General features: G+C 43.7%; 1 protein-coding gene across 3 annotated transcripts in view; it reads left to right on the top strand.

The window, feature by feature from the left end:
• Positions 1-12,646, top strand: part of SLC10A7 (solute carrier family 10 member 7) — a 190,841-nt gene that overhangs the window by 166,260 nt on the left and 11,935 nt on the right. For all 3 annotated transcript variants that reach the window (XM_016206893.2, XM_016206892.2, XM_016206895.2), the window contains one exon: positions 3,399-3,472. In XM_016206893.2, coding sequence (XP_016062379.2) covers positions 3,399-3,472 — 74 coding nt within the window. The remainder of the gene's footprint in view (positions 1-3,398; positions 3,473-12,646) is intronic.

Below are 12,646 nucleotides of genomic sequence, written 5' to 3'. Positions count from 1 at the left end.
GGTGTTCCCCATGGTCCATAATGGGGCATGGCCGGTTACTTTATAAATAGACTGTAAATCAGCCCTGTTTAAGAGGAATATTGCTTTTAACCTTAAACATTCCATTTTTATTTACCGATCCTCCCTCCCGCCTGACAGGTTGTGTCAGTAGGACTCTAGGGCAGTTTCAACTCAGACCAGGCCCGCAACTGCCCAGTTGGGCCCAGCTGCGGTCTCCGCACCTGAAACAGAGGACAAGCAAGCATGTCCCTGCAGACGTCCCCTTTAGCCACACTGCACGCGCTGCTCTGACCAGTGGCAGCCAGCACCAGCTTAAATCACAGCCTTCTGGGCCAGAGAGATCTTGACACATTGGAAATGTGCTATAATCGGGAAAAGAACAAATGCAGAGCAGAGCCAAGTTCACCAACGGAGAGTGTATTGCCAGGCTCTCTGCATGACTATAGATGCAGCAGCCACTGGTGATGAACAAGGGCAGCAAAGGACTGGAAGGAAAGGCCTCCGTAGTGTTGCGAGCACCCCAGGCACGGCTGGGGCAGTCCGCACTGGCCCCGGCGGTGACTCTGTGTGTCCTGCACTCACAGAGGGGCATTCATTCCCGTGCAACTGACTGTATCCTATCCCCGGTCTGCCTACTTCAAGCTTTTCTAGTTTCTTAGGTTCCCAGCCCTCGGTGTTCCCTCCAGTACTCGGTGGATGAGTGAGCTGCCTCAGCCTTTACAAAGAAAGTAAAATCCCTGATATAAATTGTGTCTCCTTTCCCCTTCTCCACATGGAAAACTTCTGTATTTTTCACTCACCTTCTCTTCTTTTGTCCCCAGCTCACAGACTAGAGGAAACAGCCCCTCCGAGGCTGACCCCTCAGTCTGGTCCCCTGGGGCCTCTTTGAGGTCCCTGCCTCATCCGTTGTTTCACTCTCAGTAGATAATCGTGTTCAGCTCTCCCATGACCCTCTTCTTCTCTTCACCAGATTTCCTGAAAGCACCATTCCCTCTCGTGACTTCCAGCCCAGTGCCCGTGGACATCAGCTCCCAGCCTCCTGCCCAGACTGCACTGCGCCCCTTCCATTCCCTGTTTCCCGCAGTGCACTGATGCTTTTCTCAGCCTTATATGCCTGAAGCTTCTCATTTCTCTCCAATCCCTCCTCCTTTGTTACAAAGCAACAGTAACAGTAAAATAACTAGCATGTGCTAAACATTTGCAATGTGCCAGATTCTAAACAAACAGTGGCATTTATCCTGGGAGTGACCCTCAGAGGCAGGCGGAATTATCCCCATTTTATATACAAACAGAGGATGGTCTGGGTTTAACTTCTGGTCTAACTGCCCCAAAAGCCTGTGCTTTTAAGCTGTTGGGAGGGAACAGGTATTTCACAGAGGTCAGCACTTGACAACTTCGTTTAATTCTGTCTTCGTGTCCCTTACCACCATCTCCTGCCCTCACCGTGGTCCTTCCTGCGTCGCCTCATCATCTTCAGTCTTACGCCGAGCTGTGTGGTTATTCCTCTCTAACCTCCTGTCCCACTTATCAAGGCCACACTCCTTGTCACAAGCCAGTGTCCCTGCACACAGTCAGCCTGGAGAGTCTGCTCTTTGCCAGCTGCCCCAGACTCCCATACTTCAGCTTCGCTGTCCCTTACCTAAAGACAGGTCTGCACACGTCTCTACCTGTTCTTTAAGGGCCAGCTCACCTTCAAGACGGTTCTCTATTCTCCATCATCATGCCACTCCCCTGCCAAGCTTGACATAATCCTTCTTTCAGTGCCAAATAGATCTCCCTCTCCCTCCCACCCCCTCCTTCCCTCCAGCCCCCTCTCTCTCTCCCTCCCTCCCACCCCCTCCTTCCCTCCAGCCCCCTCTCTCTCTCTCTCCCTCCCTCCCTCCCTCCCTCTCACTCTCCATCTCTTTCTCTTTCATAGAGTACCTATGCCTGTCTTCTGTTCCTCCACATGTTTACAGAAACTTGCGTAGCTCCTTTCACGTTGGGCCTCCGTGGTGAATGAGGGATCAAGGACTATATGTTAGCTGTGTAGCAAATGTTTAAAAAATGAGAGTGTATCACAGTGTAAATATGAGGATAAAATGTAGGAGTGATTGGGCAATCTTATTACAGTCAAGTGATATATACCCACAGAGAATTCTCAGCTGAGCTGAGACACCAAATGAATGTGGTTTGGAAAGTAGTCATCAGAAAAAGAGCTGGAGGTAGGACCGTTTAGGAAGCATGAGCATATGGGATGTTTCAGAGGCAAGAAGACTGAAGGGCAATTAAATACTCTCCTAACCTACATACGGGGATGGGGGGAGGCCCAGGAGAGGGCCCTTCTCCCCTCCAGTGAGTGTATAACAAAGAGAGCCCCATGTGGGGGCTGTTTAGGGAAGGTTCTCTACCAACAAAAGTTATATATGAGGCTGAGTTACCAAGGGAGACGGTGGGCTCGCTTTCTCTAGAGAGCCTTAAAAATCGGACAGACTCACTGTGTCTTCACACCCTGATTCTGCAGGAAGGAATCGTTTCTAACGTATCAAGGACACAATAATAATAATTACATTTCTAACCTTTGTCCTGGTCTCTAAATCTTTATAACCTGAATAGGAAATCTGATTAGGATACTCACCAGTACTCACCAGTACTCACCCCCATGTAATGGCTTTTGACTAAGTGAGGTTTTATTTTTATGTTTAACATATTACGTACCAGTAGTAAAGCACAGCAGTTAAGACATAGGCACAGGAGCCAGACTTGACTTAAATCCTGGCTCTGCCACTTCCTGGCTGTGGGGCCCTGGGTAACATGCAACTTCTATGTGCCTCAGTTTTCCCAACTGTAAGTAGGGATGTTGTCTCACCTGTTATAGGATTGTCATTTTTACATGCAGAGACCTTAGAGGAGTACTTGATATATGGTAACTGAGGAAAACTTATTATTTTTTAACTAAAACATATGATGCTGAATCTTTGTTCATACCATGTATTTCTCAAAAGTGTGTGTTTGCTGCCCAGAGGCTATGTTGCTTGTTGAGTGAGCAGTTTTGCTGATACACTGACTCCTTCGAGCCACCAGGTTACTATCAAGTGATAACCTGGCTGCTTAGCTAGCAGAGTTCCTCGCTGCACAGCTGTCCTGAAGTCCCGCACCACCAGCTGACTATACACGTGATCTTAGAGATTTCCTCCACACATTTTTACAGCTGCCTCCTTTCCAAGGATAAATGGCTCAGATATGATTCTCGGTAAAGAAATCTAGAAACTTCTATACATTTGGGTGTAGAATTGCTTCTATCACCAGGGTTGGTTAAAGGGACATTAACGTGAAGGTGGGTACTGCGTTTGACTTGGGGTATGTTAAATAGGCTTTTAATGAAAGTATTCGTAAAGCACTTTTTTTTTTGTCCCTAGGAATAATTCGGGTTTCACCCCAGCAGACACTGTGGCCATCATTTTCTGTTCTACACATAAGTCTCTCACTTTGGGTAAGTGATTCATAGACTCACAAACTAGTTTAACATTACCCTCAGATAGTTACATCTTATGAGTGTGAAATTCAAGCCGCTCTTCAAATTAAATGGAATGGGGTATCATCAACTGTTAAAACAGTAGCAAAGTGAGTATGGGTCATTGCTTTGAAATACCATTATGCTGTATAATTCAACCAATTTTGAAGGGCCTAAATTTTAAAATGTAAGATCTAGCTTAATTTGTAAGGTTTTAATTATTATAAAAGGTTTTCAATGTAGAGTGTTAATGTTAAAAACCAGGGGCAGGGGTGCACAGTGAGCAAACACTCAGCTTTGGAAGGCTCTAGAGTTGCCCCTAGAAGTTTGGAGCAAGGTGGAAATAATGTTATTTCTCTAATCATTTCAGAATGTTATGTTACTTCGATAAAGAAACACCGTATCGTTATTATTAACTCAATTTGATTAGCACCTAAAGTGAAATAAGTATTTATTTAATGGACAAAAAATAGACCAAGAAGGAAAAATGCTGTTTTCTACTCAGCTTTAGCCAGTTTAGTGGCATTATCCCAATAACGTTTTAGGCATCCAGAATCCATGTTTTCAGTCATTAAAAGCCATTAAGTAATCAGAAACTTTATTGAAATATACATCATTCACAGACTCCTTGGGCCAGTAGGCACACTGTGGTAAAAACTTGTAATAAAACTCCTGTACATTCTGGCACGTGAAGAGAATGGAGAATCATCACACGGCTGTACGTCTATTCATGTTAAAGTTTAGCCTGAAACTAGAAAGCAAAGACAGTTCATAATGTCTTTACTAACCCCCCACATATTTGTCTGACAGCATCTATTGTCAGTCTTGCCAAGTTTGGAAAGTGATTTAGAACTTGGACAAACTCTTTAAGGAGCAGTTGCTACCTAGGGCTTCAGCTAATTTGAATAAATTATATATAGAGAGAGATATATATAGATATAGATATAGATATATATTGTTCATACATTGCAGTATATTTGGTAGGTTTTCTTTGTAATCATCATCAAATTGAAGTTGAAAGAGCTTTGAAAGCCTGATTTTGTGACTCCAGACAAATCACTCAACCTCCCTGAACCTCAGTTTTCTCATCTGTAAAATGGGGCAGAATAGTACTCATTTTGTAAGGTGATTGAAAAGATTAAAAATAAAATTCATTAAATAACTAGCACAGTACTTATACACAGTTGGTAGTCAGTCCATGCCAGCATGTGTGTAAAATGCTATGGATTGAGTGAGATATCGCGCCAAAAGAGCACCTAGCTGATATTCTTTAAGCAGTAGCTATTGTATTATTTTTAACTATGTTCTGACTGTGTTACCATTCTCAAGGTTCCAGTCTATCTTGTAGATCTTCATGTAACAGGCATGGTTTAATTGTTGACCTCAAAGAAATCATCTTATACTTTTTCCTCATGTGATGTCTGGATTTCTGGGTCTCCTAAAAAGTAAGGGACTGTTATAAAGGTGGGGAGTCCAGAGGTGGGTGCCAGCAGACATACTAGAGTCCCGCCTCAGGGTCCAGTGAGCCCGTGTCGGAGCAGAGGCTGAGCCGTGGCTGCAGCAAACGCCTGTGAGCACATCTGCAGTGGGCTTTCAAACACAGCCCACCCCTGGGGGGTGGAGGTAGGGGATTGGTTTCTCCATGATGTTCTTCTGTTGTGGAGCTGGCTGCACTGAACAAAGAGCTCTGCCCAAAAGCACACTGCAGCACATCAGCATTCTCATCTTTTCTATAAGCAAAACACCTGTCCACTCCTCCTTTTCATTTTCTTTCCTTAATCCCAAAGCCATACTCTTTTGTTCTTGATACTTTCTGAAAGCTGATTTTCAGACAAACTGATAGGTGCTCTGAACACCAATCAGATGTAGCTGTTCTGTTAAAAAGGGTCTGGGTAACTTGGATTTTGTCGCTTTTATAGTGTTCTCTCATGAAACAGATACTTAGATTCTCCAGTACGATACTAGTGTAGTTCTCTAAGTAACCATGCAACGTAACTCCTTAGTTACTTCTGTAACATAGACTCAGTCTCTCTTGGAGCTATAAAGCCTCAAAGCTCGTCTTGACTCTTCCTCTGATACCTCCCCAGGGCTCAGATTCCTTAGCTCTTAGATTAGGGATGTTTAGTTCCAACGCAACTATTTTATTATGCCTTGATCCTACCTGGCTTTCCCCCTTGTGTCGGGAGCACCCTTATTTTCACATATAGCAAGGGGTGTTTGGATCCTATTGCTAGAATGACCTTGGTAAGTACTATAAATTTACTGTGTCGGTTTTCACAAGATCCAGTACATGTACCCCTCTCCTGATGACCCGACATCACTGGTACAGAGGATGTCACAATGGTGACCTAATGCAACTTCTCTCTGCATGGAAATGAAAGAATATCACACTAAGTGTGATCAATTCATATTTCAGAAAGGAGGAAATTTCAGATAATTTCACTTGGAGCTATACTTCCTCTCACACACAGATGAAATACAACAGACTATAGCTACTTGGTATTTAGAAAATATATATATCCTTTTGGCAATCACTGTCATAATATTCTTCTAGTGATTTTATACACACACACACACACACACACACTCAACATCTCAGATAGAATACTTATGAAATGCCATTCATTGTTACATCTAGTATCTGTATTTATGAATAAATCATCTCAGGCTGAGTGGTACCCATGTAACTACAGAACCAGACATGAAAGCTCTTGCTAGAGGAGCCTTCTGAATACTCCCTGGTACCTACGCTTTCAGTTTATTTTATTGTTCCTGTTTCCTCCCTGTCTCAGTCTCCTCCATGGACTTGCACCTACACACGTGCTGAATTTGATTCATTGCTTTTATTAGTGCGTTTGCCATTGATTGATTAGTCCTCCGTATTAGTACTTTTTCTATTGATTGATTGCAGATGAAGTGACTATTTGACCTTTAATTATGAGGCTTCCTATTGAAAATGACATTGAGCTATGGCTTCGCGTAATCCATCTGGAAAGCCTGACATGACGCCGCTCCCCGGAGTTCGTTCAGGAAGAGAGAGGGGCCCGCAGGAAGCGCAGAGCGATCCTGTGCTTCATCTAAGACAATACCACGGCTTGGCTGCTGCGCTCCTGCAGCTTCAGCTTAGGGCCGGAGATAACTTCATGTTTTGTCGAGACAGCGTCCCTTGCTGTGGGCTGCCCTAAAAGCCAGGAACTCTCCCAGAGTCACCTCTCACCTGACGCCGATGCTCGTATGGCAACGAGAAGCTGTTTCACACAGCAGACTGGGGAGCAGCTCGTGCCCCAGCTCACGTGGCCCCGTGCACAGTGGGTCAGTAGATGTCACCAGGAAAGAAATTTGACACCAGACACCCTGTGGAATCAGTGTTTTATTTATCTTTTTCTCTTGATTATTCAAATCACTTTGCTTACTAGAGTTCTAATAGACGTAGAAAGCTTTCTCACCAGACCGAGAATGTTTCATGACGTTTGAGATCCTTAAGATAAGTGTATGTGTGTATTAGTTTTTCATGTTTTTAAATGGCAAAGTGAGAGCATGTGCTCTGAGAACATGTTAGCTGACGATGGGCGGTCATCTGTGAGATTCCCGCTTGTTTCTTATTTTCGAAAGCATTCCTCAATTGGAAGAACGCTGTGTAAATGTGAAATCAGGTGTCATGGTCAACGCTGATTAAAAGTCCACTATGTGTCTCACCATCTATAGACTCTTGTGTGCACAGGTGATCAAGCAGCTATTCCTCACAACATCTGTGCTTCATCATGGGCATGAGTCAGTAGCTGAGCTGTGACCAGAAACTACGCATTAAGCAAAAAGAATATAGCTTTTCTGTAGATGTCGGATTCTGAAAAGAGTAGAAAGAACCACAGACCTGAGTCTAGTCAGGATTCAGGTTCTGGTTCTCTCACCAAAAGCTGGACCACATCACTGAACTGCCATCGGCCTCGGTGACCTCGCGTGGTGCTTGAGATTCCTCCCAGTTTTAAGTGTCTGAGCTTGAGCTCAGCGGCTGATGTTTCCATTCTATAAGACAGCAACGGTTCCTGTTCTCTGTGGAAAGGAAACAAGTTCTTGAGAGAAATGGTTCTGTAAATAATGTTACAATATTACAGGAAAGGAAATAGGGCTGTAGCTTCTTCCTAAAGAGATGAAAAATACCATCATGCTCTCCAAAGATTTTCATAGGAGAAACAAAATCTGAAACGGTTCATGTTTTCAGTTTTACTTGGAAGCTTTCAAGAAGGCTAAACGACTACCTGCAACTTGGGCTCGAAGGATCATTTAACACCATCTAGCTTATTTTCTCAAGAGGAAATGGAATTGAAATATGACAGTTTGCCTTTCTATTTTTCTTTCCCCTAAAGCTTACCTGTGATTCCACTTGGCACATGAAGACTATTATCTTAATAAAACTTCCCTTCCTACAATTGGGAAACACTTTTTAAAAGCACTTAACGCATTAAGTCATGTAATCTGAACAAGGCAGAATATTAGCAAGTCAGTAGTTATTCTCCAGTTTTGCATACAAAGAAATGAAAACACAGAAAAAACATAAGAGCTTACCCCAGACCCCATAGACACCAGATTCTGGGCTTCCAGACTTCCAGGGCTGCATTGGAAATGGGATGCAAGAGCACTCAGAAGACCAGAAGCACTGTGCTGAGTCCAGGTATTGTACTTGTGCAATCTCAGCATGGGTTTGGATTGTTTTATCAGTTGTTTAAAAGAGAAAATTACTTCCGATTGCATTGCTGGTTATAAGATGGTTTTAAAGTACTTAACCTCTATAATTGTTCCTATAAACACAGATTTCATGTGGCCCAGTCACAAACTGGCACTCGTTCCTTTCATTTTCTTTATTAACAAAAAGTTGTGGTCTATTTAAAGTGAGTCTTGATGAGCCAGCCCTTGCCTTCTGCGAGGCGACACTGTCTGCCCTCCCTCCATTCCTGCAAACTAAGAGCCACAGTGCTGTTTGGCAGTAAACTACTAAAGTGGAAACAGAAGTCAGAGTAAAGACAGAAGATACAAGTTTGTCTTTGGGGCAGAGCCGTGAATGTTTCTGCCCTGCAGTTCGCCCCTGGAGTTATAGTTCTGTAAGGATGGGCGGTTCAGGGACCCCTGCCATTGGACAGATTCTTAAAGATGCCACTGGAATTAAAGATCTAGGAGATTTTACAACCATGCTCAAGGAAGTGGAGAAGTGTCTGTCATTTTGGTGCTATTTTCTGATCCACATGAAGAGAGAAGTGGAAGTTCTCTAACAAAGTGATACACTTATGTCTCTGAGGTTTTTGGACTGTTTTGTTTTGAATTTTTGATTCTGAATTTGGTGTCTGAAAATCATTGCTACAATTTCTAGACTTTGTAATAAAACTCCAGGAAGTCTGGCTCCCTGCAGCAAGTATATAATTAGAGACAATAAAGCCTCGTTTGGGGGTGGGAGGGCAGGATCCCCAGGCTTACCCTCAAATACCAATCATCTTAATGATATATTAGGAGATGTTCACCTGCCTGGCCAACACCCTGATGCCCACACTTCTCCTCACCCACGTGTCCTGAGCCAGGGACTGTCCAAAGTTTTTAACCAGCTACAGTAAAATATTACAGTGTGATCCATTGCACACCTGCATGTGTGTGAAAGTTTTACTAAACAGCATTCACTCCTACTTTACGTGATACCTTCCATAGTCTATCCAAGTGCTAGACAGAACCCATTCAGTTGATTTTGCAGCTCATTAAGGGGTCATAACCCAAGTCCTGAACAGTATTACTTTGTGCCTCACTTGGTGAGATGCATCTTCCTCCTCAGATAGTTACCAGGTGGACTTTGGCTTCTGCTGTCCCCTTTTCACTGACCTTTAACCCAAATTCCTGATTCCATGAAGGAACCAGAGATAAATTAAGACTCAGAATAATTCTTGATTTGCGGTAATATAAGATCACCTACATTTAGATTTTATTAATTCAGCTTCTATAACAGAGTTTTCTTACATTTTATTGATTTATTTTTTAACTTGTCTCTCTGTTCATTATATTTTCAATAGTAATAATAATAATAACAGCTCACATTAATTGAGTACTTAATAGGCAAACACTGTGCTAAGTGCTTATTATATGAAGTAACTTAGTTGAAAATATTTTTGTGTTGGCAACGTGCTGTTATGACTGGACTGGTTAGTTTAGACTTAAGTGCCAGGGACAGACAGTTGTTTGAATGAAAAATTCTCACTGGCGTGTTCTCACTAAGGCATTCAGCTTCTTTTTTATCTGTGAGGAAGTACCCCAAGCAGCTATAGAAAATGCTTTTGTTATCTTTACCTCCGTCAACCCAACAGGTGACCTTACTAATTAGCATAATGAATTCAGAAATTGGTTTTTATTGATGAAATTGCTGACTTGTTACTTTCCATGATAAATGTAATAAATGGACTCATTCATACATAGACGGCCTGAGAGGCTTAGAGACACTTCCCACTTGCTAAAAGAATCTAGGAAATTCCATCTTCCAAGTAAGGAATCCTCAGGGCTGTGCTGGATGCTGGGCCCTGCCCGTTTCTGTGCCAGCTGCTGTGAGGAGGCTCCGTGGCTGCCTGAGGCTGACTGTGAGGTCCCTGAATCCTGCTCTGAGGCCCTGCTCTGAGACCCGCTCACGCATGGTGGCAGCGAGAGCCTTTGGAGGGCCAGAGCTGGGACGGGGAGGTTGCTTAAACTGTTTTTGTGCTTGACTGCTAATGCACACTGAGTTAAAAAATACTTATGTGAAGTTATTTTGATAATAGAATGAGGTGAAATTCTAAGTCAGCCAGGCATAGAGACAGCCAAGCTGGCAAGCCTGTATTTTTCTCCTGTCTCGAAAGGTTGAAGCAAACGTTAAATCAGAAAACAGATACGAGGACACTTTGAAACATTGAAAGCAGAAGGCTCGGGCATTTCCTTGGTGCCCACGACATGCTAGGCACAGTATTAGACACATGAGTTGCCTTATCATCTCTTTTATTCTTCACAGCAACCCTGCACAATAGCTGTTACTGATCGCATTGTCCCAAGTAGAAAACCGAGCCTCAGAGAGGTCTGGCAGCTCACCCCGTTCACATCGTGAGAGAGGGGCAGAGCTGGCTCTCAGCAGTGCGTCTGCCTGCCTCCAGAATCTTCCCTCATCCTCTCGCTCCCCCTTATTACCAGGCTCAGCTTCTCAGCCTGGCTCATCTTAGAATCACTAGGAGCTGTCCAGTAACAGGGATGCCGGGACCCCTCCCCACACCCATTAACTCGGAATCACTCAGGCGTCATAGTTTTGAAAAATCCACAGGCGATTCTGACGCGGGCGGGGCTGACGGCCACTGCATTGGACCGTGTTCTGTGCCTGCACTTATGTTCTACTGTGTTCCAACAAAAACACAAGGCAAGATTGTACCTACTCACTTGTTCATAAAGTTGGCCATTTGTACTGATTTGTGGAATCCACGATTCTCTGTGTTATGATTAGATACGTTAAGGGTTCAGAGGTTAAGGAGAATGGAGGAGATGAGAAAAACATCATTATTTCCAGAAGTGGCTCCCAGGGTTTCCTTAATTTCTTCCTCTGCCTAAAAGTCTTCCCCATGAGATCTCCTCAATTCTTGTATCATTGAGCATAAATAAAGAGCAGGAGCAGGTTGGCAGGACATTACCTGGTCCAGTTATACCACAGAAACCTGAGTCAGCCTTTTTAAAAAAAAAAAAATTTTATTGATTTCAGAGAGAGGAAAGGAGAGGGAGAGAGAGATAGAAACATCAATGATGAGAGAGAGTCATTGATCACCTGCCTCCCGCACGCCCCTCGTCAGGGGTCAAGCCCACAACCCAGGCATGTGTCCTGACTGGGAACCGAACTCTCATCTCCAGGTTCATGGGTCGACACACAACCACAGAGCCACACTGGCCAGGGCCACTGAGTCAGCCTTTATAAGAGAGATGGATTTAAGGATAAGTAACTGATTACTAACCCCAAATCAAAGCTGCCTTGTCCTTTTCTGTCAGAAGGCATCTTTTCTGAGGTTTGTGTTCATCACACACATGGTACCATCAAGAAGAAAGTTACCTCCAGAGGTGATTACCAGCCATGTTGCTAAAACAAAAAAATGTGCATTACAAACAATTATTGTTCACTGGGGTCACAGCGTTCTCACATTTACCACTTAACTGAGGTTTTTTAAGCTGCCTGGAAGTTCCACTGTCCACCGTTAAGAGGATTGTGGAGGCAAAACTAGGGAAAACTAAGGGCAGTGGCAGGGCCAGCGAAAGTGCATGTCAGGCCCACCAACTTCTCTTAGCCTCAGACACACCTAAAAATTCTGTAAAACTAAGCCAGGCTGTCCAGAGCCAGACAGACAGGGCCAGCTCTGTGTCGAAGACTGTGTTCAATATTTTCTGGTGACTTCGCATTATTTTTGTCTTGTGACATTCTCATTTCTATTCCTGATGTTCTCACATCCTAGAGTATGAGCAGAAGCCAGATTTTCTCTTTAGAAGACAAATGACTCTTCATTCACAGCCTAGAAAAGTAAAAGTAGTTACCTCCCTGTGCTTCCTGCCCCGCTGTCTCCATCCGTGTGGCGATGCCTCCTGGAGACACAGCCAGCATTCAAATGAAGGCTCAGAGGCTCAGTTCTTTAATTCATTCCTGAATTCCCTGTTTGCTAATTACTCCTACAATGCTTTCAGACAGGTGAGGGTGTACCTAATCTTCCGAGGCAGAACCCTTCAATTGGTAGAGTTAAATGTTTCATTCTAGCATCTGGTGAGCCAGCTCAGGCCGTTCATTAAACATCTTTTCCAATCAGAACAAGCCTGTTTCAAAACAGAAATAATTCCAGCTGCTCGTTTTGGTCTGTCTTGCACCTTTATTGACATAAAACTCTCAGCAAAGTGGTAGGATTACAGCCCAGGTAACCGAAGGCAAAAGCACTGTCTTTGACTTTCCTAAGGGGCATGAGAATGGTCATGAACCAGCTTTTATTCCAAGGGGGTCAGAGGCCAGCCACACAAGCCCCTTTGCTGAAAGGAGTGACTCTTCCCCTCAGACCTTTCCTGTGTAAATATTCTTACTCTTAGGTTTCGCCCTCTAGTACTCTGTGTTAATATTATCAAGCACTCTTCTCTCTAGGGTTC

This window comes from Miniopterus natalensis, chromosome 4, assembly GCF_054644295.1.
Source record: "Miniopterus natalensis isolate mMinNat1 chromosome 4, mMinNat1.hap1, whole genome shotgun sequence".
NCBI classification, from domain to species: domain Eukaryota; kingdom Metazoa; phylum Chordata; class Mammalia; order Chiroptera; family Miniopteridae; genus Miniopterus; species Miniopterus natalensis.
This window is presented reverse-complemented; position numbering and strand designations above follow the sequence as displayed.